Raw genomic sequence first — 25,427 nt, 5'->3', positions numbered from 1 at the left:
TACCTTTTCCTGGTCAAAGCTGAGCCCTCGAATTGCCTGAGCTAGAGTCAGCTGCCCTGTATGGGTGGCACTTATGGTCTCCCACACAATCCAGCCCAAGACGCTAGCTTCAAAGAAGGAGACTCGCTTCTTTGTTTCTGGATGCACCATCTCTCCTGTTTCACGGTCCACTATGTCTCGTTCAAGAGCCTCCTCCAGAGTAATCATCTTCTTGCTCTTGAAGTCCTGAATGGTGATGTTGGACAGATCAACAAATTTTCTGGCCACAAATTCAGCAAACGAGATTGGCTTTTTGGTTTTGGGGTTTGTGAACGTTTTGCGCTTAGAGTCATAGAGACCCTCAGATGAGGCAGAGTCGAGTGTGAACTCTGGAAGTACTTGGTCCATGACGACAAGCTCATTCATGCTTCGCACCATCACTGTGTTGTCTTCGGTCACCTGCCGCGTGGCCAGTGCATCTTCCAAGCGCAATGTTCGCCCAGAGCTTGGAATAAACACCAAGAAGTTTCTGGGTGCCAATGCATCACCCTGAATAAGCGTCCGCAATGGCAGCTTCTGTCCAACCACCAGCTCAGCCTCATAGTCTTTTCGATACTCAGTGAACGTCTGTTTCACAATCACTTCTGTGCTGCTAAATGTGGACACCTCAGTGCTTGGCAGAACAGCCTCCTCAGTTTGAGCTGGCTGGCCAGGTGGTGTCCTGGCCGGTGGTCTCTGATCCACAGGCTTGCTTGGCATTTTTGAAGGACTCTCTCTGGGCAAAAGTTTCTGACCAGTTTCTTTGGCTGGCGCTCTTGAAGTGACTTCCTTTGGTGGGGATTTCGGAGCGGCTTGTCTGGCTGGGGTCTTTGTGACAAGTTCCTTGACTGGAGATTTTGGTGAAGCCTCCTTGGATATCATCTTCCTTGCAATATCTTTAGGTGGAGATGGAGGTGCTTCCTTTGGTGGAGACTTCGGGGCCCCTTCCTTGGTTGGAGACTTCGGGGCCACTTCCTTGGTTGGAGACTTCGGGGCCGCTTCCTTGGTTGGAGACTTCGGGGCCGCTTCCTTTGTTGGAGACTTCGGGGCCGCTTCCTTGGTTGGAGACTCCGAGGCCGCTTCCTTGGAGGGGGACTTCGGGGCCACTTCCTTGGAGGGGGACTTCGGGGCCACTTCCTTGGAGGGGGACTTCGGGGCCACTTCCTTGGAGGTGGACTTCAGGGCCACTTCCTTGGAGGTGGACTTCAGGGCCTCTTCCTTGATGGGAGATTTCGGAGACACTTCCTTGGTGGGAGACTTCGAAGCCACTTCCTTCGTGGGAGACTTAGGAGCCACTTCCTTCGTGGGAGACTTAGGAGCCACTTCCTTCGTGGGAGACTTAGGAGCCACTTCCTTCGTGGGAGACTTAGGAGCCACTTCCTTCGTGGGAGACTTAGGAGCCACTTCCTTCGTGGGAGACTTAGGAACCACTTCCTTCGTGGGAGACTTAGGAGCCACTTCCTTCGTGGGAGACTTAGGAGCCGCTTCCCTAGTTGGAGACTTAGTTGCCACTTCCTTAGCCGGTGACATCGGAGTCACTTCTCTGGCTGGAGTCCTTCGTTCAACTTCTCTATCTGGTGACCTTGTAATGACCTCCTTAGGAGAAGATTTAGAAGAAGGTTCCTTAGTTGGAGACCTTGAAGCAACTTCTTCGCTTGAAACCTTTTGTTCAACTTCCCTGTCTAGTGACCTTGGAACAGATTCCTTGCCAGCAGGCTCTTTTATGGGAGCCACTTCTTTTGTCGGCGGTCTCACAGTCACTTCCTTGGCTGGAGACTTTGGAGCAACTTCCTTGGTAGGAGACTTTGGAGCGACCTCTTTAGCTGGAGTCTTTTGTTCAACTTCTCTGTCTGGTGACCCTGGTATGACTTCCTTAGGTGCAGACTTGGGGACAGGCTCCTTGGTTGGAGACCTGGTGAGTGCCTTTGTAGGCGACTCTGAGACTTCTTTGGTAGGAGACCTTGAAGGAGCTTCCTTAAGAGGGGACTTCCGGGCAACATCCTTGGGTGGAGACCTCAAATCTTCTTTTCCTGGGGACTTGGGTACATCTTTGCTTGGCAGCAGTGGACTAACTGTGGTTTTCTTCGTGCTTGGTGACTCAGGTCGCACTTTCCTGGCTGGCCTCTTCGGCACCACAGATTCCCCGGGTGGCGATTCACACTCAACATAAGGCACTGGTCCGAACTTCCTTGGCAGCATTGAAAGTAATGGTGCATCAATGACTACAAGAAAACCAGATCTAATAGCCTCCCAAATTGGCAATGGCTCTCGGCCATGCCTTCTCAGCATTTCAGTTTCAGTGTCAATGTAGCCAGAACTGATCCCGTCTTGTACAGTAAAGACACGTCCTTCATCAATGTCAAGCAGCACTGTGCTTAGGACTAGATAGCCGGCTTTGGTCACTTCATCAAGGCTCAAAGGCTGGCTGCTGTCTGGGATCCAAAACAAATGCATATCATCATCATAATACAATTCAAACAATTGGATCAAGGTGTACTTGCCAGGCAGTGGTGAGCGTGAACTGTCACGAGCTAAGAGGCGTGCAGAAAATGCCTCATTAATCGGCAACGTAATGCCATGTGCACTATACAAACCCTCTTCCAAATCTACAATGCCCTGCTCGACAGCTTCCATTAAAGTTGGCCTCTCAACAGACTCCTGAACTTGGACGATTCCAAGTCGTTTAGCCTCATCTAAAGCGAGAATTTCATTAGTGTCCACATTTTGAATTTGGTCTGGACCAAGCATTGTGTAGCCCGACTTAATTATAATTGTCAGACCTTTAATTACTGTAGTATGGTGAGACACGGGCCCCAAGTATCTGAAGCATCGCTCAATCTTTCTACGAGTCATCAGCTGTGACCTATCGAATGGAGCAAGTTGCAGAAGACCCGAGTCCATTGCATCCTCCACTGGTACATCTTGCTCAGTTCGAGGATGTCTCATGGTCAAAGTCTTCTGATCAATCAGACCCTGCTTAATTGCTTCACATACATCTACACTATCATTAGTGGGAACAGATGGCGTGGGAAGAAGTAAGCCATCCTTGATGGCCTGCGCGATGGCCACCTTTTGTTTTGTTACGGGGTGGGTGTACATGCTGTCAGCCACATTAACCACACCTCGCTGAAGTGCGATGGGAAAAGTAAGAGCAAGTTTTGGTATGGGGACCAGCACTTCAGGTACATCAATTCTGTCAAATAGCTTAAGCTCTTGGATGGCAGTAACCAGGGGCACTGAAGAGCCTGGTGCCACAGTTATAGAACCAGACTCCCGGTCGACAATCTCCGAAGCAAGTGCTTCCTCCAGGGTTAAAGGGGACTCTGGACCTGGCACCATAGACAGTGGGTTGGCAACGTCGCACAAAACAGCCTCCTCGAGAGTTAAGAGAGAGCCATTCTCTGGATGCACAACACGTTGGGCATCTGGCTCAAAAACTCCTTGTTGTATAAGCTCAGGGAGGGACAGCAGCCTCCCCACAGGCATGAACACATTCCCTGTGGAAGAGTCCACGAGGCCGGCTGCTTCTGCCTCAGCTGCTGGCAGCCAGCGGCCCTGCTGTGGCTCCAGGACTAAGCCCTTGTCAAGAAGCCCTCTGCGCTGGGCCTCTTCGGGACTCAGAACCAGCCGACGAACTTTCTGCAAAGTTATTGTAGTGTGGGGAGAAATAGGCCCAATGTATTTGATGCTGCGCTCCATCTTTCCATGAGACATCAGCTGTGACCTATCGAATGGAACAAGCTGCAGGAGACCAGAGTCCATTGCGTCTTCTATAGGTACATTTTGCCCTGTTCGTGGATGTTTCATGGTCTGGGATTTCTGGTTGATCAGACCTCGCTTAATTGCTTCGCATACGTCTACACTGTCATCAATGGGGAGAGACGGAGTGGGCATAAGTAAGCCATCCTTAATGGCCTGCTCAATGGTCACTTTTACATTTGTCACTGGGTGTGTGTACGTACTGTCAGTCACATTAACCACACCTCGCTGAAGTGCGATGGGAAAAGTGAGGGCTAGTTTTGGAATTGGGACAAGCACTTTGGGTGCATCAATTCTGTCGAACAGCTTAAGCTCCTGGACGGCATCCACCAGAGGCACCGAAGAGCTTGGTGACAAATTTATACAGCCCGACTCTCTGTTAATAACTTCGGAAGTTAGTGCATCCTCCAGGGTCAAAGGGAACTCTGGGCCTGGCACCATGGACATTGGGTTTGCAATGTCACAAAGAACAGCCTCTTCCAAAGTTAAGAGACAGCCAGTCTCCGGATGTACAACGCGCTGGGCCGTAGGCTCCACAAGCCCTTGTGTCACAAGCTCGGGAAGTGACAGTGGCCGCCCCACAGGCATGATAATGTTCCCTGTGGAGGCATCCAGGAGACCGGTAGCTTCAGCCTCATTTGCAGGCAGCCAGCAGCCCTGCTGCGGCTCCAGCACCAATCCCTTGCTGTCAACTAGCCCTCTGCGCTGGGCCTCCGTGGGGCTCAGAACCAGTCGATGAACTTTTTGCAGAGTTACAGTAGTGTAGTGAGAGACAGGCTCTATGTATCTGATGCTGCGCTCAATCTTTCTATGAGCCATCAGCTGCGACCTATCAAACGGAAGCAATTGCAAGAGACCCGAGTCCATCGCATCCTCTACTGGCACCTCTTGCCCAGTCCGAGGATGCCTCATGGACAGAGTCTTCTGATCAATCAGACCCTGTTTAATTGCTTCGCACACATCTACACTATCATCAGTGGGGAGAGATGAAGTGGGCAAAAGTAAACCATCCTTGATGGCCTGTGAAATAGTCATCTTTTCTTTTTTCACCGGGTGAGTGTATGTCCCATCAGTAACCTCTATCACACCCCGCTGAAGCGCAATGGGGAAAGTGAGCGCGAGTTTTGGTATGGGAACCAACACTTCAGGTGCATCAATCTTGTCAAATAGCTTCAGCTCCTGGACGGCCGTCACCAGAGGTACTGAAGAACCTGGTGTCACAATGACAGAGCCCGACTCCTTGTCGACAATCTTGGAAGCAAGTGCTTCCTTCAAGGTCACGGGGAACTCTGGACCTGGCACCATGGACATTGGGTTTGCAATGTCGCAGAGAACAGCCTCTTCCAGTGTTAAGAGAGAGCCAGTCTCTGGGTGCACAACACGCTGGGCAGCTGGCTCCACAAGCCCCTGTGCTACAAGCTCAGGGAGAGACAATGGTCGCCCCACAGGCATGAGCACATTCCCTGAGGGAGACTCCACAAGGCCAGCGACTTCAGCCTCCTTCGTTGGCAGCCAGCGGCCCTGCTGTGGCTCCAGAACTAGGCCCTGGTCGACAAGTCCTCTACGCTGGGCCTCTGTTGGGCTCAGAACCAGTCGACGGACTTTCTGTAGAGTGGGCTGCTGGGATGACGTAGCCCTCCCAAGGGTTACCTCGAACCGAGGCACCCCGTACCTTGCCTCTTCTACGTGCTTACTGGTCACATCCTTGGGAGCACTCAACAGTTCCTGGTATGCCACTGTGCTGCCTGTGTCCGAACCCTCGAGGCAGGTCTGCACACTAGTCACAACACCAGTGACGTTAGAACGCTGAAGCATGGCTGCAGTTTCTGGCTCAAGCTGGCCTTGCTTCAGGGCCTCTGCCAAAGTCATCGTCTCTCCAGTCACAGGATCTGTGACAAGAACCGTTGTTGTCGTGTGCACACACTGTTCAGTGGTCTTAGAGCCATTCTGCAACTCTTGAGCAGACTCTGCATCAAGCAGACCTAGAGCCACTGCTTCGTCTAAGGGTACTTCCCGCCCGGTGGCAGCATCTCTGATGTGCAAGCTTGTGTGACGAACCACTTTAGTGATCTCTCGAGTGGTGCGGATAGGCTCGGTAGCTACAGCAGTTGCATGAACCGTTTCATCACTGGCCGTTTCCCGGAGTGTTTCAAGTGCTTTCATTCCCAGAAGAAGTGGTGCACCAACAATGGCAAGCATACCCTTTTTGATTGCTTCCTCAATTTTCCAACTGCGGCCAGTTTTTCTGTCAGTGTAGCTGTCAGTGTCAAAATCTACGATGCCTTTCTCAACAGCTTCCTTCAGTTTAATGTCTTGGTTTGTGCTTACATCTCTAATAATGACTTCCTCACTTTTTGGAGCAGCCTTCAACATGCCAGCTACTTCTAATGCTGAAACCGGTTTGTCTAGAACTGCCTTAGACTCTACATCTGGAACAGGCTCTGCCTCAAGTTCGGAGAATTTTGGGAAGTCCTGTTTGGGTGCTTCCAGTTCTCTTGCTTTTACCTCGACTATGTCTGGCTGACCAGCAACCCTTGTCACATGGATTGACCTTGCTGGTCCATGTCCAGGGGCCGTGGTGTCTGGGCGCTCCACGAGAACCACCACCTTTCGCCTGATTGCCTCTTCCATGGTCCATGTCTCTCTTGTCTTGGCATCTCGATAATGTCCAGTTGCATTGAGCAGGCTCTTTTCCAATGCTCTTGTCAGAGGCAGCGCCCGCTTTGACCCAGGCTCATGCACAGTAGCTGAATCGGAATTCACAATCTGCATCTTCAGTGTCTCTTCAAGAGACACTAGCCTGTCAGTTCCTGGTATGAGGAACAGGCCTTCCTTGGCATCAAACAACTTTTGTTCAATAGCATCCTTCAGATACCAACCACCAGGAGGTATGTCTAGGACCTCTACCTCCAGCTCATGCACACTGCTCTCTGTAGTCTTAAATACTTGCTCTTTTGATGGAGACAACTTGTCACTTCTAGGTATATCATATGGCTTTTCTTCAATTGGGGACACAACCTTACTTTCAGGAGTGCCGGGAGCCTTCATCAAAGGAGAGACATCACTTTTCTCAGGTTTCTCTGGTGATCCAGATGTTTTCTTTGGGGGTGACATACCTCTTTTTTCCAATTTTTTTGGTGAATCATGAGCCTTTTTAGGTGGTGACATATCTCTCTTCTCTGGCACCTTCTGTGTTTCTGGCACCATTTTCTGTGGAGACACATCTCTTGCCACTGGTTTTTCCGGTGAGCCAAGTGTCTTTTTCAGCAGAGAGATATCTCTTTCTGGCTTCTCTGGTGAACCGGGAGTCTTTCCGGGTGGAGACATGTCTGTTCTCTCTAGCTTTTCTGGCAACCCAGGTGTCTTTTTTGGTGGTGAGACATCCCTTCTCTCTTGCTTTTCTGGTGACCCAGGTGTCTTTTTTGGTGGAGACACATCCCTTCTCTCTGGCTTTTCTGGTGACACAGGTGTCTTTTTTGGTGGAGACGCGTCCCTTTTCTCCAGCTTTTCTGGTGACCCAGGTGTCTTTTTTGGTGGAGACACATCCCTTCTCTCCATCTTTTCTGGTGGCCCAGGTGTCTTCTTTGGTGGAGACACATCCCTTCTCTCCATCTTTTCTGGTGACCCAGGTGTCTTTTTCGGTGGAGACGCATCCCCTTTTTCCAGCTTTTCTGGTGACACAGGTGTCTTTTTTGGTGGAGACGAATCCCTTCTCTCGGGCTTTTCTGGTGACCCGGGCGATTTTTGAGGCAGAGACGCATCTTTTCTTTCTGGCTTTTCTGGTGATCCAGGTGATTTTACCAGCTGCGACACATCCTTTCCGCATGATTTTTCTGGTGAACTAGGAGCCGTTTTGGGAGGAGACAAGTCCCGTTTCTCTGGTGTTTCTGACCGTACAGGTGCTTTTTTGGGTGGGGATGCATCCCTTCTGTCTGGCTTATCTGGCAACCCAGGCAACTTTTTGGGTGGAGATACATCTCTCTTTTGCAATTCTGGAGTTCCTAGTGATTTTTTTGAAGGAGATACATCTCTTTTTTCTGGCCTTTCAGGTGCTTTTTCCAGTTCTGGCACATCTCTTTTTAGCAGAGAAACTTCCCTCTTTCCTGGTCTTTCTAGAGAACCAGGTAGCTGCTTTTGTGGGGACACATCTCTTTTTCCTGGCATTTCTGGTGCCTGCTTTGGTGGAGATGCACCTCTTTTTGCTGCTTTTTCTGGTGTTCCAAGTGACTTTTTTAGTGATGAAACTTCTCTTTCTTCTGGTGTACCAGACAACTTTTGCAATGGAAGCACATCTCCCTCTCTCAATGCTACAGGCTTTTTCAATGGAGATGTATCTCCGTGTTCTGGTGGTTCAAGTTCCTTTAGTGCTGGTGAGAGGTTCCTGTCCTCTGGCAAGCCAGGGGCTTCCTTCAGAGGTGACAAAGACTTTTTCTGAGTGGCGTCAGGCTCGTTTCCTTGGAAAGAGAATTCTCTTTCATCTGGTGTAACAGGCAGCTTTTTAAGTGCAGACACCTCTCTCTCTGGTGTTGCAGGTGCCTTTTGAAGAGGGGATACATCGCTTTCCTCTGTTGTTTCAGGCGCTCTCTTTGGTGGGGACACATCCCTTTCTTTGAGTGTAACCGAAATCATTTTTGTTGGTGATGTGCTCCTATCCTGTGGTGTTCCAGGTGCCTGTTTTAGTGGGGACAGACCTCTCTGCACCGGTGATTCAGGCGGCACTTTCGTCGGTGATGCCCTTCTTGTCTCTGGTGTTTCGGGTGTCTCCTGCACAGCAGACACATCTTTGCCCTTCGGTGATGCAGGCAGTTTTTTTGGTGGAGACGCATCTCTCTTTATAGGGGACATATCTCTGCCTTTTGTAGTTACGGGTGCTTTTTGGCTGTGAGGTGCCTCCGGTGTTTTTGGATATGACAGCACATCTTTTTGTTCCAGTGCTCCAGGAGACTTTCTTGGAGATGAAACATCTCTCTTCTGAGGTGACCCAAGAACTTTTCTAGACGGTGACACGTCCATCCTTTCCTTTTTCGTTGGGGACAAGTCTTTCTCTGGTACTCCAGGAACCCTTCTAGGTGGAGACAGATCTCTGTCATCAGCTTTTCCAGGAACTTTTGGCTGTGACAGTATTTCACTTCTCTCTAGCGCTTCAGGCATGTCTTTCAGTGGTGACACACCCCTGCCCTCTGGCGTTCCAGGTATTTTTTTCAGTGCTGACACATCTCTGCCATCTGGTGTTTCTGGTGGCTTTCGTTGGGGGAACACTTCTTTCTCTGGTGACACAAGAACCGGTTTGGGAGGTGACATATCTCTGCCCTCTGGTGCACAAGGTACCTTTTCCAGTGGAACTAAATCTGTGCCCTCTGATGTTCCTGGTACCTTTTTCTTGGGGGATACATCCCCCTTGTCAAGAGATCCAGGCAGCTTTTTAGGTGGTGATGCATCTCTTCTCCCGGGCGCTCCAGGTGTCTTCTGTAGTGGGGATACATCTCCCTGGTCAGGTAATCTCGGAACCTCTTTAAGCGGAGACACACTTCTACCATCTCGCACTCCAGATGCCTGCTGCCGAGGAGTCACATCTGTTCCCTCCACTACCCCAGGAGTCTTTTTTAGTGGAGACACATCCCTTACATCAGGACGTCCTGCCGGATGTTTTGGTGGGAATAAATCTCTTTGCCCTGGTGTTCGAGGAACCTCTGACGTCGGTACAACTTCAGCATCCTCTGGAGTTCCAGGCACTCTCTCTAAGAGCGACTTGACCCCCTCCTCTGGTGTGGCAGGCGTCTTCTTGAGTGGGGAAGTGTCTCTCCTTTCTGGTGAACCAGAAGCTTTTTTCACTGGAGATGATTCCCTGCTCGCTGGTATTCCAGGTGCCTTCTGCTTTTTTGGAGACCTTGGTTTGCCTTCAGGAGCCAGAGGAAGCTCCTGTTGCAAAGAAGGGGAGTCTCTACGTCCCGGTGTTTCCACTTCTTTTTGTGGTGGAAACACATCCATGCTCTCAGGTGGTGGAAGCTCTGGTTGCCTCAGTGGCGAGACATCCTTGCCCCCAGGGGTGAAAGGAACTTCTTTTGTTGACGAAACATCTCCGATGTCATGTGTTCGCTTAGGCGGAGAGCGATCTCTACTTTCTGGTAGTACAGGAGCCTTTGCTGGTGGAGGCATGTCTCTACCCCACGAAGGTGCCTTTTCTTTCTGCAAAAGTTTGCTTTTGCTATCTGGCACTTTGGCCTCCTGTTTAGGTGGAGATACATCTCTCCTTCCCAGCATTTCAGGTGAACTCTGATCAGGCAAAAATCCAATAGGTTCAGGCATGCTTTTTGATGGTGAAACTTCTTTGCTTTTCGGTATTGCTGGCACTTTTTGTTTCGGTGGAGATGTCTCCCTGCTTCCAGGCCTTCGTGGTGACTTTTGTTCAGGCAAGAAACCTTGGCCTTTTTCTTGCGGCAGCTGCTGTATTGATGGGGACTGTTCCCTGCTTTTTGGTCTCGCAGGGACCTCATCTTTAGGTTGGATTTCTGGTTTCGCAATCGGCTTAGGTTGCAGGCCTGTGACACTGAACCTGTCATCTACAGAATGCTCAGAGTCATAGTACTCAATTTCACTTTCCAACACCCTTTGCCGGAAGTCATCTGCCCCACCATTCATGTGAACATCTGGCAACACATCATGGCCACCTGGGCCTCTGGACTCCTCCACGGTTTTTTCCACCATCTCTTCAATCAGATAAGATTCCTTTTTCTCTGTGACTTCCTCTTCGAGCACATGTTCTGTAAATGAAGACTTTGTTGGTACTGACATCTCTTGATCAAAAGGCAAACCTTTGCGAACTTTAGCTGGAATACTTGGCGGAGGTTCTGTGGTCTGGGCATGCTCCGGCCTCTTTGTTGGCGGAAGTTTCTCATGACGGGAAATGTCCACAGTTCTGACGGATGTCTGTGTCACTGAGAGCCTCGCATCCTCAACATCTCCACGCTCTGGAATATCACGTTTTTCGTGCAAAGTCTTCTGAACTGGTTGAGCAAAATCAGCCTTCTTGCTGTCAGCAGCAGGCTGCACTTCTTGGCTCTTGGTAATTTTTGTGGGACTCCTTTCCTTTCTAGGAGGAGACTTCTCAGCAGGCTGCTTACCTGTCTTGCCCACTGTGGTCACAGAGTGCCTGTCCTTTGCTGCCGGTGCCTTCCTGTCTGATACATCCTTCTCTCTCATCTCTGGACTTTTAGAACGAACCCTCTCCCGTCCTGAAGAATCTCTAATGACCTCATCACACACTTCTCTCACGGTGTCTGTGCTTGCATCATGAACAACACGAGACTTCTCGAAGTATTCATGCCTGGATGTCATGTGATAAGTGATAGTGTGTGTGCTCTCCTCCTCATCGACGGCCAGGGATGGTGCAGGGGTGATTGGGACCTTGCGCTCTTTTTGTGGCCTTGAGGAATCCGGAGCATCCCTAGAAGGTGATGGCCTTTTTGCTGTGGCCACTGGCAAGCCAGGCTTCTTCGAAGTCGGCTGTTCCGGTGACCCAGTTTTCAGAAGCTCCTCAACTTGGTCTGTGATGTCGTACTCACCAGACATCAACACAGGTGTGCCATCTTTGCTGAGGCTGCGTGGCACATCCCCTTCTCCAGTCATGGTCTGTGTTCTATCGTACACAAGGTGAGCCTCAGTACGTATAACTGGCTCCGGCTTCACGGGCGTTCGCTTGGCGAAATCGCCGATGTCTTTGGGCCAGTCTGTGTCTGGGCTAATCAGACCACTTTGCACAGCTTCCTGAAGCGTTCGATCCTCGGCAGTCAATGGCGCATCTTGTGTGCCGTGTGATGAAACTGTAACATAGCGGGTGATGGTCTTTGTTACAGTGGCAGTGCTAACAGTAATTCTCAGCAGGCCACGCAAAAGGGCTGCTCCTTCAGGGGTAATAACACCTTTCGCAAGTGCTTCCTTCAAAGGAATGGGAAGCCTCGTTTTCCTGTCCCTTATTTGGCCAGTCTTTGGATCAATAAGGCCTTCAAACACTGCCTCTGAAAGAGTTAGCTCTAGTCCTTTTTCTCCCTTCAAGCCAATCTTCCTACGGAACATGTCGAATATCTGTGGTTGCATGACCTGCTCCTCGACAAGTTTCTCGAAGGGAATCTCACGGCCGGTGTCGGAACACGTGAAAACTCCCGTTCTTGGGTTCAAACAACCGCGTGTCACAGCTTCATTAAAACTCAAACTCTCACCCGATGCTGGGTCCTGGAAGGCCGAGACATCGAAAATTGTTTTCTGGCAGACGGAGGTGACCAGACCCAGACGCACTGCCTGGCTCAAGGTCAGCACCTCTCGAGTGACCACATTGACAAACTTGCCTTCGGGCGTGATGATTCCCAGAGCGAGGGCTTCAGACAGCGACAGTGCCTCCTGGGTGCCCGGGTGCACAATGCACTTGACGTAGGGGTCAAGGAGGCCACAGGCAATGGCCTCTAGGAGGGTCATCCACGCCCCCGTCCAGGGATTCTGCACCTGGCCATCCTCATCCAGAAGGCCACGTTCGTGGGTGTCTTTGAGAGTCAGAGGCGGAGTCAGCAGCTGCCGCTTGCGTGCCTCGGTCAGTGTGTGTTGTTCCAGTGTGGCGGGATTTACGTATCGACCAGTGTCCAGCAATAATCCATCTCGCAGAGCACGAGGCAGTGTCACCAGGGTTCCCCGACGGGTGTCTACCACCTCTGCGGTATCCGCCGAGAGAATGCCTCGTGACAGTGCCTCGCGTAAAGCGTACTCGTCCCCAGAGTGCTGGTCCCTCAGCTTCCCAGTGTTGCTATCTACCAGTCCATTGTCTACAGCAAATGCAAGCGTCATGCCCTCGTTGTCCCCAACGCGCTCGCGCACAAGCCAGCCCTTTGCAAATGCTTCGTCAATGGGCACTGGAATGCCCGTACTGGGGTCATTAACGAAGCCCGTCACAAGATTCACCAAGCCCCTGTCCCGCGCCTCAGCTAGCGACAGTTCAGTCACTCTGACCAGCCCTAACCTGATCAAGTACACCACAGTTTCGCGTTTTATAATTTTCAGCTGAATGGCCTCCTCAACAGTGACTGGCCGACCACTTTTGGGACTTAGGAGGCAGGCCCTTTCGGGGTCGTATAACCGCTTTTCAATGGCAGCCCGCAGGCTTAGCTCCGTCCCCGAAGCGTCCCTGATGCCGCAAGGCTCCGAGAGAGCAGCCTTGAGCCTTGGATCCAGAAGACCTCTAGCCACAGCTTCGTCCAAGGGGTACTCCTGCCCTGTGGCAATGTCCACAAAGACCCAACGGTCAAGCCTCAGGGCACCACTCCGGACAACCTCGAGCAGAGCGATTCGCTCGGTGGCCGTCGCCTCAGTGGCAGGTGTCTTGGGCACGCCAGTCTCGGCAAATGTTTTGGGTGCACTGGTCTCTGTGAAAGTCTTGAACTCCCTTGTCTTAGTCAGCGTCTTGACCGCGCTAGTCTCTGTCAGCACTGCAGTGCACTGGGAAGAAAGGAAAAAAAAAAAAAGACACCATCACCACATGGCTCTCGGCAGCAGCAATGGCAAACTAGCTAGCGGGTGTGAGTCCACACTGCTTGCGATCATGCCAAACGCCGGATATACTTAGAGGGACAATGAGGGCAGATTTTAGTTTTTTGCCCAACAAATGCTGAATGCTGATGCTGATGAACGGATGCTGAGACGCTGATGCCCAACATCAGTCTGAATCAAGTGTCGTGTCAGGAAAAAGATTTTTAAATAAAACACCTCTCCAAGCAATTACTACATACTCTGCTGCTGAACAAGCATAACTACAAATGAAAAGCTACAGAATATTTTGCCAAGAACAAAACTTACATGAACATGTCCTCAGTTTCCCTTTATGTGGGTCACACAAATGTGACAGATAGTGGTGCATCCGGAATAATTTACGCGGTGACCTTCTTGTACAATTTCTGCTTATGCTCCAAGGCCTCAAATCTTGCACTACAGAAGCAGCCAATTCAAAATTAAAAAAATGCCCAATGCCTTGCAGTCTTTAAACAGCACCACTGCTTGTTTATACATGCATGCTTATACAAAAAATAAACTTAAATGAAAAATAAACTTAGCCAAGCATGAGACTGATCTTGAAGGAAAATGCTCAAGTTCAAATCAAGTAAAGGTGAAGGCCAGTCAGAGCGCCAAGTAATGCGAAGCGAAAACGTAATTTTGGGAAATGTAAGGACAGCTTAAGTATATCCTTCAAATGCAAGGACAGCTCGAGAATATCCTTCAAATGTAAGGACAGCTCGAGTATATCCTTCAACAAACTTTTGTACGTATGACATACAGAAGGCAACAAGATGTGAATACAAGACATTTCATAATGTTTTTATAAAATCCTGCACAAATAGTACCACTGGCCAGCACACTGCCATTTTGCTTGTGAGCACACAATAACATAAAAGAGCTCTGATTGTAGGCATTCCAGCCCTGTCCGAATAATTTATGCCAGCTATAGTCACAAGCAAGAGTTTTTTCAGTTTTTCTGTGTACATTGTAAATCGCATCATTTGCCTAACTTATTCTGTACTATACGTCTGTTTTTATTCATGTTGCTTTCCCTATACAATAATGCCCCAGTGAGGGCACTGTAGGTACTCTGAATGAATGAATGAATAAATCGGGGAAAGTTCGAAGTGCAAGTGCTAAATGTTATGGTGCACACAGATTTGAATTTTCCAAGTGGTCCCTTGAATTTTTGCCCTCGAAGCACATTCTTAGATGTAGCACCCCAATAGAGAAAAAAAAAAAATGAAGTGTAGAAGGTCCCGCCATGAAACATACTGTACCAAAATGACACTGGAAGCTCGAGATTTTAGAAAATACCAAGTGAAATGGTATGCAGCGTAAGCAGTGCAAAGCTCTGCCAAGCATTGCCAGATATTTCCAAGAAACCAGCCATAACAGGCAAACTGAAGTAGCGTGCTTGCTCCAAGAACAAAAGTTATTTAGAAAATATGAATACATACATACACATGCATAAGCTATAAAACCCACAAAGAAAAGAAAGCAAGGATTATTTAAGGTTTGCAACTGCCATCTAGACGATCATGCAACAAAGTAAATTATAGCCTTTTAACAGCAGATTAAAAGAAAGGCATAATTCTTGAATGACTGAGAGCCCACAGAAGAATCACTGCATGGCGAATGTTTTTGAATTCCAAGTGAAGGAATGTTGTGCAAGGAAGCACACAGAAGGTGGTCTAGAATAAAGTTTGATGAACTTTTATGCTTTGTTTTGCTTTATTTTTGCATAGGTATCCCAGTGAATAGTCCTTCTGGTGTTCCACCTCTCTAAAAATTAGGTCACGAGTGCCCAATATGTAATCTGTATCATTTTATTCAGCTTCCCTGTGTCGTAGCTACTAAGCTACTGCACTGGGTCTCAATGGGCGACACGTGCCAATGGCTATGGGTGAGTGGTGCTCTTGATCATATTCGTAAAGCGCATTTAGGCAGTTTCACTGGTAGAACACCCATTGTGCTACATAACATTAACATCAAATATGAGTAATGTTCCAGCATCAGTTGCCTGTAGAGAAGCAAATTTTTCTCACTGGCCTTGGAAAATTTTCCTGTGGACCGAGGCCCCAGAATCTTGTATTTGGTATTCAAGCCATGCAACTTGCGAGTTTTCCATAACCAGTTTGCAATAAAAAGAAACTTAAATAAATACCAAAAGTACTTTGCCATTTGCAGCTCATAACTAGCCTAAGAACTCTGATCAATGCATGCCGATGCACCAAAGTTCAATTGAAATCTGATCATCTTGACCAACGCTTGGCTACCTACAAGAACCTAACCTAGAGCCCTCTTTGGACTGTCAACCTGGCTCGATTTTATATCTAGTTATATATTATCATACATCTGAATTTGGGATGTTCGAGCACTTGACATTTCTTGTAGAAATAGAATATGTTTGCAATCTGATTTATATTCCAAATTTTCAAATATTGATGAATACAATGGAAATTTTCAAATTTCCCGCAGTTTCACTGCACTACGCGCTTCACCGCAATGCTTTTATCGTGTGGACTGTGTAGTGAATCATCCTCAAAACACGATGGTGCTGTTTTGTGAAGAGGAGGGACCTTCCCTCTGACAGTGTGTGCGATCTGAAGCATTTTAAGACATCTCACATGCAGACAACAATCGTTATCGTTATCATATAAAATTACTGTGATGCAAACAGTTATCAGCAGTTTATTGAAGACCATTCAATAATTCAAGCTTTCGGTTCATTCGGACGTTGTTTTTTTTCGTCCTCTATAGGGCCGAATCAGTAAGTGGTTACTGTAATAAACACAAATACAACAGCTCTACCAAGTTTCATGCAGGTGCTTCCTGTACGAACAGCTGGTAATGTCGAATAATGCATAAAATCTACACTAGATTTTCAGTAGGGTATGCCGCTCTGTGCAATTCTAGTTCAATTTTATTTTCAAATATCACGTGAAATCAGAAACGAACATGGTGAACAATGTTTGTTAACTTTTAATTTTTTTGCTGATCATATACTTGATTTTCAATTAGATATGCAAAGACACTTTACCCCACACATTCACATTTGATTCGTATTTGAAAGTTTCAATATTAGAACACCGTTTAGTCTAAATATATAATCCTTGAAACGTTTACGAAAATTCAAGCTTTGTTCGATGCCATCACGACACCACTGTAAGTCGCGCATGAGTGGTGAGGAATCACCTAGAACGCTGCCGTAGAAAGTCGCCAGGACAAAATTTTATTGTAGACATACTTCGAGGTGAATATATGTCCACGAAAACATTTCCATCATTCTCCACCAAATCCCATCACAACTTTATCACACACAAGCTAAACTTCCTATTGTGGGTGCCAATTAAAAGAAGGGGGGAGTTCGATCTTCCAGTTAGTTTAAACCTTAAGAAGGAAAAAAAGGCTGCTTCAGAGACTATGTAACAATGCAACAAAACCGTTAATTAATCCGTTGTCCCTAATATAGAAAGGGTGCCCAAGATAAGTATAGTGGAAACACTCCTTGTGAGCCTTTGACATGATGAAGCCCTCATGATGTAAAGCTGCTTCTTTTTCCCCTTCAAAACGTAAATGAACATTGGATGACTTCACGAGACTTGAGAGACGAAAATGGTAATGTCGAAACACTGCCATTCACCCTCCTTACATGGAACCAAAAATGAATGGGGTTAGTATTTTCTTTTTTCTCTCCTTTCCACGTTTTCACAGGGCTAAATTGGATGACAATGCTATTAAAAAAAGTGCATTTAGTAAAAAATAAACAGCCCAAAAGCACAACAAAAAACTAACATTAATGAATAACTTACACTTCTCTGCACTCCACACAATGTAAAAAGCTGATTACCCCAGAGCTGCTTCTAAGATTAGTACAGTGAAAGCTCGTTAATTCGAACCTCGATAATTCGAATTTTCGGATAATTCGAACTGCACTACTTGGTCCGGCCAAGCTCCATAGAGATCTGTGCACAAAAAAGCCCGCCAATTCAAACTCAGTCGGTTCCGCAACGGATAATTCGAACTACGCGCCGCCGCATATGGGCGGCTTGACGCACAGCACGTGGCAAAAAAAAAAAATAAAATAAAATCCCTCAGATAAAGAACGGCGTGGTTAGAGGCTGTGCGCTTCCAAAACAGAGACAGATGAAACCAGATAGAACCATGGATGAGTGGGTAAAGCCTAAATGGCGCCATGACCGGCGCGGCGGCGCCGGAGGGTAGGGGTTGGCGGCGGCGGCTGCGTACTCTCTTCCGTACAACATCCGAAACCCGCAATTAAATACTCGTTAATCGAGCCCTGTTAATTCGGAAATGCGCATAAGCACTGTCGGCTCAGTCCCAGCAAACTCCCACAAGAAGCTATGACTTCGGATGGGCGCTACGGGTTGCGCGCTTTTTTTTTTTTTTTTCGGGAGTCGTTCACTTTTTCATCCATCGGCCCTCAACGAACACAGGCGGTGGTCGGCCGCGGTCATGACGGCGGCTTTTAGCATCGTCCGCTTCAAGAGGCGTTTGCTGCTATCGCATGTGGTAGTAGACAGCGCCCGCCCCCCGATCGCCTCGCCTACGGCATGATAACGCGAACGTATTGAAAATGAGGTTTGCACAACCGGACAAGCGCTGGCACCCTGCCAAGTTCGCTCGCTTTCCCCCCTTGCTAGAGCCAACATAAAAAGAAAACATCGCTATGTTATCACTGAGCAGCATCTTGGCGCACTGCCAAGATGTGTTGTGGACCGTGACGACGCGAGGAGGGACGCGTTAACGGCTGGAGCCCTTTTTTTTTTTTTTTTTTTTTTTTTTTTCCGTGACGGCGCGGAACAGAGGGATGCGTTAACAACTGACGGCTTTTCTTTTTTTTTTCGAATTCTAAGGTGAAAATCGCGGGTGAGCGGGTTCATTATGCGAGTGGGTTGTTTACCCAAGTTAATACGGTAAATTTACGGTAATGCAGATGGTTCTTGTCAGTTTTTTGAGGCCATTCGATAATTCGAACATCGGATAATTCGAACTTTTTTCCCGGTCCCGTGAAGTTCGAATTAACGAGCTTTTACTGTATGGCCTTTGTAGGACCATCCGAAGCAGTTATCACAGCTGCCCATACTGCTATCTTAATTAGAGCACGAACCGGTTGACACGTTGCCAAAAAGAAAGTCCAAATAAGGCTGTGAAGAACATCAGCAGAAATACGCAGAAACAGATGATTTTTGAATCTCAACTGAGCTACTCAGACTCCGAAGGAAAAGCTGCCTACAAAGGAAAAAGTGAACAATGATATTCACGACTCGTCCGCAGCTGGAAGAACAAGAACAAACAGCTTCCGAGAAACGTCGCAAAAATAAAATCATGCGAGAGAAAGAAGGCAGCTGTGAAAATAAAACATCAGTGCTTTTGTGGCGCAGATGCTATGCAATGAGGAAGTGAGCTGCATTCCCTGTGTAGAAAGGTCACGCTGTAAGAAGCAACAAGCTGCATTTGGTAATAAAATATACTACACACATGCATAAACAATGAGTAAGCGTGAATAAATAATAAACGCACACGCTATAGAGACATGCTATGAGAAATGACAACAGAGCCATGCGAAACACAATTAAGAAAAAAAAAAAAGGACGCAAGCCCTTGCCGGTAGTCGTGAGCCGCGGGTAGAATATGAAGAAGGCAGCCATAACAGCGTTTACTTCTGCCACTCTCATGTGTCAGCTGCCTTAGTAGAGGAAAAGGAAGCAACTGTTTATTACAGACAATTCAATCTTAGCTAAGCACAGCACAGTTACTTCCTTGCTTATTGGGCACTGGTGATGCAGATTCATGGGAAAGAAGCAAGAAAAAGTGAACCAACTGGTACTGACACAACCTCCAAACCATTCCTGGCAACCTGGCAAACTGATAAGATCAAAAATAAAAATCGGGAGATTATTATTCATGCCAACAAAGAAGGGAATGGCACTGCCACTAACCAGAAACAAGGATCATGCTACCGCCGGCAAAAACTGTCACAATGCAGACTTTTTTCTCTCTTTTTTTTTTTTTTTGGTGAAGCCATACACAGCTGCTTTGGCCATGCTCGAATTGGCCCTGACGCCAATAGAGCTATCACACTAGTGCGACTGTTGATGGCAATACTGGTGATTACAATATGGTTGCAAATTTCTAGGTATCAGTCTCAAAAAAGCCATTCTTGCACGAGCAGAGGCCACTGCTGGGAGATTTAGGGCAGACATCGCACAATCAGAAACTTAGTTAAAAATGTGAAGTCTCCCAAGAGTCGGGACGGTTGGCAGTTAAGGAAAACTGCCATGCACCGGGCAAGATCAGAAGAAAAGTAAAAGAAAAATAAACCCCGGTGCAGCTTTAAGTCAAGCAATGAGTCAATGGATTTTCGTGGAGAGTTGCTCTCCAGCTAACTACACCACAATGTACAGCGCAATCCATCCTGGCTACCCTTATGTCTCTTTTTCACCTTCGTTCTAGGTGCATGTGGCAGCAACAGCTCGCACAACTTCCTTTTCCCTTTCTTCGTTCTGTCTCTTACACATAAGCACACTAAGGCCCAGCACCATTTGCACAATTGAACAGCACATTCGCCACTATAAATAACCAAGACTGAATGTTGCATTACACAGATTCAGTAGCAGTCAATCTTTTTTTTAAAATGCATGCAGTGATTTACAGACCCTTTGCAAAACTCCATAATTCAGCTTCTATGTGCAGCAAGAACGCATTTGCCATGACGGCCAAATTCATTTGGAAACCAGAAATCTGCTGCAGCGTCGGGGCCATACCTCCTGGCAGCAAAATGCCGCCAGCACCTTTCCTACACTCTTCTGCCCCGTGCTAAGGCAGTGATGAATGGATTAGGCACAGCTTTACCAAAACATTGCATTACAGGTGACAGGTGAAGAGAGAGACGCGGCTATGCTAAGCACCACAGTTCTATTCACCCCAAACCACAGCTTCACAGCAGTTCACCAATGCAAAGAAATTACACATCTAACTTGTAGCACAGACGCAAATACGGCCTCAATTCGACACTAAAACAAGGTGCTCTCTTCTTGAGAGCCTCGCGCAGTGTGTAATGGCCAGACAGGACTGGACTAGCCCACCCACCTGCTGGTCCAGTGCTTTTGCCAGGTCCTCAGCCAGGGCCAGGTAGCGGGCATTGAGTTCGTTCACTTCAGCCTCCACTCCTCGGCCATCAGGCGTCGTCCCCTGGAGCCGGCGCCGCTTGGCAAGGCTGCCATCCAGGCTCGGGTGGTCTTGCTCAAGGCCCTCCGCAAAGCGCTGCAGCCGCAGGCCGTAGATCTGCCACACACACAGGACGAGGAGGGGAACGGCGTCGTAGCGTCTGCAGACGAGCCCCAGCGAGGCCACACCACGGGGTCCGGGGATCCGTTTAGGCTAACCAGGAAGGGCCGATATTTTTTTGTTTGGTTGGGCAAGCCAGGTGGGACAAGGGCAAGGGCCGTGCAAGGTCTTCAGGCGGGCGCTTCGACGCAGGGAGGCGGCGGCGGCAGGGCGCAAGGCGGCAAGAGCCAAAGCCGGAGTCCTACTCTAGGTAGCACACACGATGCAGACGACGGGCTGCCGCTCTTGTTCTCCTCTGTGTCCACGGGCACCTTACGCTTTCTTTTGTTTTTGTTTTTTTGTTTTGCCAGAGTGCACAGAGAGAGCGGACACGTCAAGGAAGCGGTGGCGGCGGGCGGCAGTTCGCGCTCTCCGCCGGGCTGTTCCTGCTGTACAAAGCAAGCGGCACACTCAAGCCAAAAAAAAAAGAGGGAGGGGAGTGGTGGAGGAGGAGACACACAGGGTGGTGCATGGAGACAGCACGCGCGCAGGGAAGTCGCAAGCAGCCCCGGCGGGCAAGCTGCATTCATGCACCGCCACCGCCCGCTGCAGGGAGGAAGGAGGGGGGATCAAAAAACGAGATAAACATCGGCAGGGCCCCGTGGCGTGGTCCCCGGGCGGCATGCTGAGGAAAGCCACCAACCTGCGCCTCCCGGGTGAACCTTCCTCCCAGCACGTTCACCTCCTCAATGCGCGGCCTCCTGCCACTGATCTCATTGTACAGGTCCTGAGGCAACACACACACAAGGCAGAAGAGGTTGATCCATCACTGAAGCACACACTACCCACCTCCCACTCCTCCAAGTACTACCAGCGTGTAACCATAACCAGCCAGAGGCCAAGGGCCACCTCACCAGAGCTTGCTGCCGGTCCATGGAGGGGCGGGCAGTCTTCACTGCATTCACTCGCACCGTCGCCTGGCTGGCCCAGTGCCGCTCCTCATCCATTTTGTTGCGGTAGGAACGCAGCAACTCAGACGCAGCCTCGCAGCTGCGCAGCCTGCAACAGCAACGCGCACATTTAACACACACCAAGCAGAAAGACAGAAGTACGAACCACGGCTGAATTATACTACATTCAACTCACCTTAGACGATCTGTTGCATCATGAACACTGTGAAGACACTTAACTAGTTTTACATAGGCTCAAATTCACAAAACATCCAACCTTTACAGAGTGTCTTGCAAGTTTCCCAGTTACGACAAACTTGCACCATGACAGTGTACTAGAACACTCTGCACATCAGTACTAAGGTTGCTCACACATCTCTCCACAGCGCTCAAACAGCACGCTGTGCAGTACAGTTGCTTCACATATGAGCGATCAATCTATGTCTCAAAGCAAAACCTTGTCTTGCATGCACATTCCCATGGATCGTGTTTGAACTTCTCATTAAGGGGGGACACGGCTCTTTGGCACCGAAAATCGGCCTGAAAATCGGATTTTCAATTTTTTCATTTTCGTATTCCTCGCACCATTCCGCATCTGCACGCAAATTTTCATCCTTATACCCCGCGTATTTATGAAGTTATAGCGATTAAAAAATGCAGTACCACACCCACTGCCCTTTAAATTGTGGACAAACGACACCCAATTTCGATCGCCCGGCGCATGAGAACTACGCGCTCCACCGCGGCGATTTTGGTCTCGTTCGAAAGCGCGCGCTTTCGGCTTATTTTTTCTTTCGGAAAGCAACCCTGTGCGCTCCGCCTTCCCCATAAAAAACAAACAAAAAGATAGCATGCAGCGCGCACTACTATTGGCCGGTTAAGGCACGTGATCAAAATGGCGTCGTTTGGTTGGTTTCGGCAAGCTAGCCCTGAAATGCGGACTCCCAGTGACGCCATTTTGTCTTTCTGCCGACCACGCTAGTGCAACGCGAGAGTCATGCCAGGCGCGAAGAAGTACCGCTCTTTGCACAAGTTCGGGCGAAAGCAACCAAAGAAACGCGTTAAGAATGCGACTTCGTTGCATACTGTGCAAGAAGCAAGTGCCAGTGCTGCGGGATTGTGTGACGATCACGTTGCGGGCGGCGATGCTTCTCCGATTCCGCTGGACAACGGCGCCGTTCTTCGTGCCGACTGCAGTCGTGTACGTATTGATACCGCGCCTGTCACTAACAGTGACATAACTCAAGTGAGTGCCCGTGAGCAGGCTACGCTTGATAGACTGGTATCGACGCCGGCGACGGCACGAAAGACCGCGCTGTTCGCCGATGCAAGTGGTGCGTCCGCAGAGTCAGATGCGGACGGAACAGCCTCCTATGCGGTAATTGACCTCAGCATTGTGAATATCCTTCTGGATGCCGTGCGGTGCAAAACGTGTCGTGGATGCGTGCGTTTAATTACCAGCGACCGGAGCTATGGCCTCGCCGTAAAACTGATCGTGCTGTGCGACAACTGCGGTGAGATTGCGGCCGAGTGGAACTCGCGGAGGGTTGACGGCGAGAAAAGGTGCAATCCTTTTGAGCTGAATATTCTGGCTAGTCGAGCAATGCTGTCGACCGGTAACGGCCAGACAGCAATGAACGATATCTTTTCGGCGATGGGGTTGTCGCGGCGCGGGATGCACAACAAGACGTTTCAACGGCATCTGAAGAACACACTGCAACCCGCTGCTACCCGAGCCGCCACGACCGCTATGGCACAAGCCGCGCAGGCAGTGGCGAAGGTCTACGATGACTTGTGTTTTGGGCATAGGGGGAACATTGCCGTGTGCTACGACGGCACATGGATGACGCGCGGACACTCATCACATATAGGCGTCGGTGCCGTGGTGGAACTCTTCACTGGTTACGTGCTTGATTATGTGGTGTTGTCAAACTTTTGTCTGGGCTGCGAAATTGGTCCCAAGCCAAACACTGACGGCTACGAACTTTGGAAATCACGCCACCAGTGCCAAAAAAACACCAACTCCAAGGCTGGTCAAATGGAAGTAGAGGCTGGCAAAATTCTGTTTGAAAGATCTCTGCAGCGCCAAAACATGCGCTACACAACCATGCTATGCGATGGGGACAGTCGCACGTTCAGTGCTCTTAAAGATGCTGCAATCTATGGCTACATTGAAATAGTCAAAGAGGACTGCATAAGTCACGTGCACAAGCGTATGGGAGCAGCTTTGCGCAACCTCTTGCAGAGACACAAGGGTGCAGGGAAGCAAAGTCTTGGCGGCAGAGGAAGGCTGACAGCTGATCTAGTTGACAAGCTGGCAATATATTATGGCCGAGCGCTTCGATCAAATGTACGTGATGTGGATGCCATGCAGCGAGCTGTGATGGCGACATATTACCACATCACATCTACTGATGACTGCCCCAAACACAGTTTGTGTCCTACCGGTGAGAAGTCATGGTGTCGCCACAACGCTGCAAAGGCAAAAGAGGAGCCTGCACCAAAGCACAATTACAGTCTGCCAAGAGATGTGGCTGATGCTCTTTTGCCTGTTTATAGTCGTTTATCAGAGAAGAGCCTGCTGCAGAGGTGCATTCGGGGGAAGACCCAGAACTCGAACGAAAGCTTCCACTCGGTCATCTGGACCTTGATCCACAAAGAGCGGCACTCATCACTGTTTGCTGTGGAAGCAGCCACAGCAGAAGCTGTGCTGCGCTTCAATGCCGGCTGCAAGCATACAGCAGCAGCAATTCTGCAAGAATGCAGTACAAATGTGACAGCAACTGGGTCCAGGAGAGCTGAAGAAAAGGACTTGCACCGTAGCGTACGTTCTGCAAAGAAGCGGGCGGCTTCGCTTGGCGTTGCTAAAACAGAAAAAAGAAAACACCGCGACAGCATGCACCCCGACTATGCTCCTGGTGCATTTTAATAGCATGAGGTCTTTGAGGTTGCCCTTCCTGATTAAATGACGTGAGGCTTGAGTGCTTCCGACAATCCCCCAATTTTGGTAGTGTTGCATTTTTTAAAGATAAATATCTCTGGTCCTGTTCTTGCTATTGCTTTAAAAAATTTTTTTCTAGAAAGGGAATCCTGCGAGTCTCATGAAACCAAGGTAAATGCAGTGACGACAAAAGAAAATTTGCTGAGAAGGTTATGTTGTCTTCGGTACCCAAATGGAATTTTCCTTTCAAGCGTTTCCTATTGCGTAACTTTGGCTCAAATTGGCATAGGCCATTATTTTCGCTTCAGATCACTTTCCACCTGTTTCTGATCTTGTTGACATATCAATCATTGACATAATTTACACCTACATGCTGTGAAGTGTTTTTCCTCGTTTTCTCAAAACTGCAATTTTGAGGGTGCTACAATTTTGGAGGAGAGATATCTCTTAGTCTATTTGTGCTATAGCTCTCATTCTTGTCTTGTTAGAAAGAGAAAACCTTCGACAGTGCCGTAGGACAAAAATATGTACAGTTATTATGCGGCAACATTTACAGAATTAATTATCAATCTTAGGTGCCAACCTGGGCTTTTATTCATAAAAGTTTGACTTATTGTAACTTTGGTTCAAATTCTTCTACCACGTTAATTCATGACTAGCGGCACTCTATGATCCTTCTAGATCACTCTGGCAGGGCTATTCTCCTCATGCCATAAAGTGTTTAGTAATTAACTCACCTCCAAACGAAGAACATGAATTAGGTAATATTTTGAAAGCTATTTCATCTACAAGAAAACTAATCAGATATTTGAAATCAGCATGCAAAAGTACATTAATGGTGCAAGTTTCAGTCAGATCCACCCATAAATAAGGAAAAAAGTTTTAAGAGGGGTGTCCCCTCTTAACAAGCTATGTCAGGCCCACAATACAGT

General features: G+C 48.6%; 1 protein-coding gene across 7 annotated transcripts in view; it reads right to left on the bottom strand.

The window, feature by feature from the left end:
- shot (dystonin-like protein short stop) overlaps positions 1–25,427 on the bottom strand; it is a 217,874-nt gene that overhangs the window by 44,908 nt on the left and 147,539 nt on the right. For all 7 annotated transcript variants that reach the window (XM_084579140.1, XM_084579142.1, XM_084579135.1 and 4 more), the window contains 4 exons: positions 21,519–21,663; positions 21,308–21,391; positions 20,428–20,622; positions 4–13,257 (listed from right to left, as the gene is read on the bottom strand). In XM_084579140.1, the coding sequence (XP_084435266.1) occupies positions 4–13,257; positions 20,428–20,622; positions 21,308–21,391; positions 21,519–21,663 (13,678 nt within the window). The remainder of the gene's footprint in view (positions 1–3; positions 13,258–20,427; positions 20,623–21,307; positions 21,392–21,518; positions 21,664–25,427) is intronic.

The sequence above is a fragment of the Amblyomma maculatum genome, chromosome 9 (assembly GCF_055883805.1).
Source record: "Amblyomma maculatum isolate TAMU_Amacu chromosome 9, ASM5588380v1, whole genome shotgun sequence".
Classification (NCBI taxonomy): domain Eukaryota; kingdom Metazoa; phylum Arthropoda; class Arachnida; order Ixodida; family Ixodidae; genus Amblyomma; species Amblyomma maculatum.
Note: the sequence above shows the minus strand (reverse complement) of the source record. Positions and strands in the feature narration are given on the sequence as shown.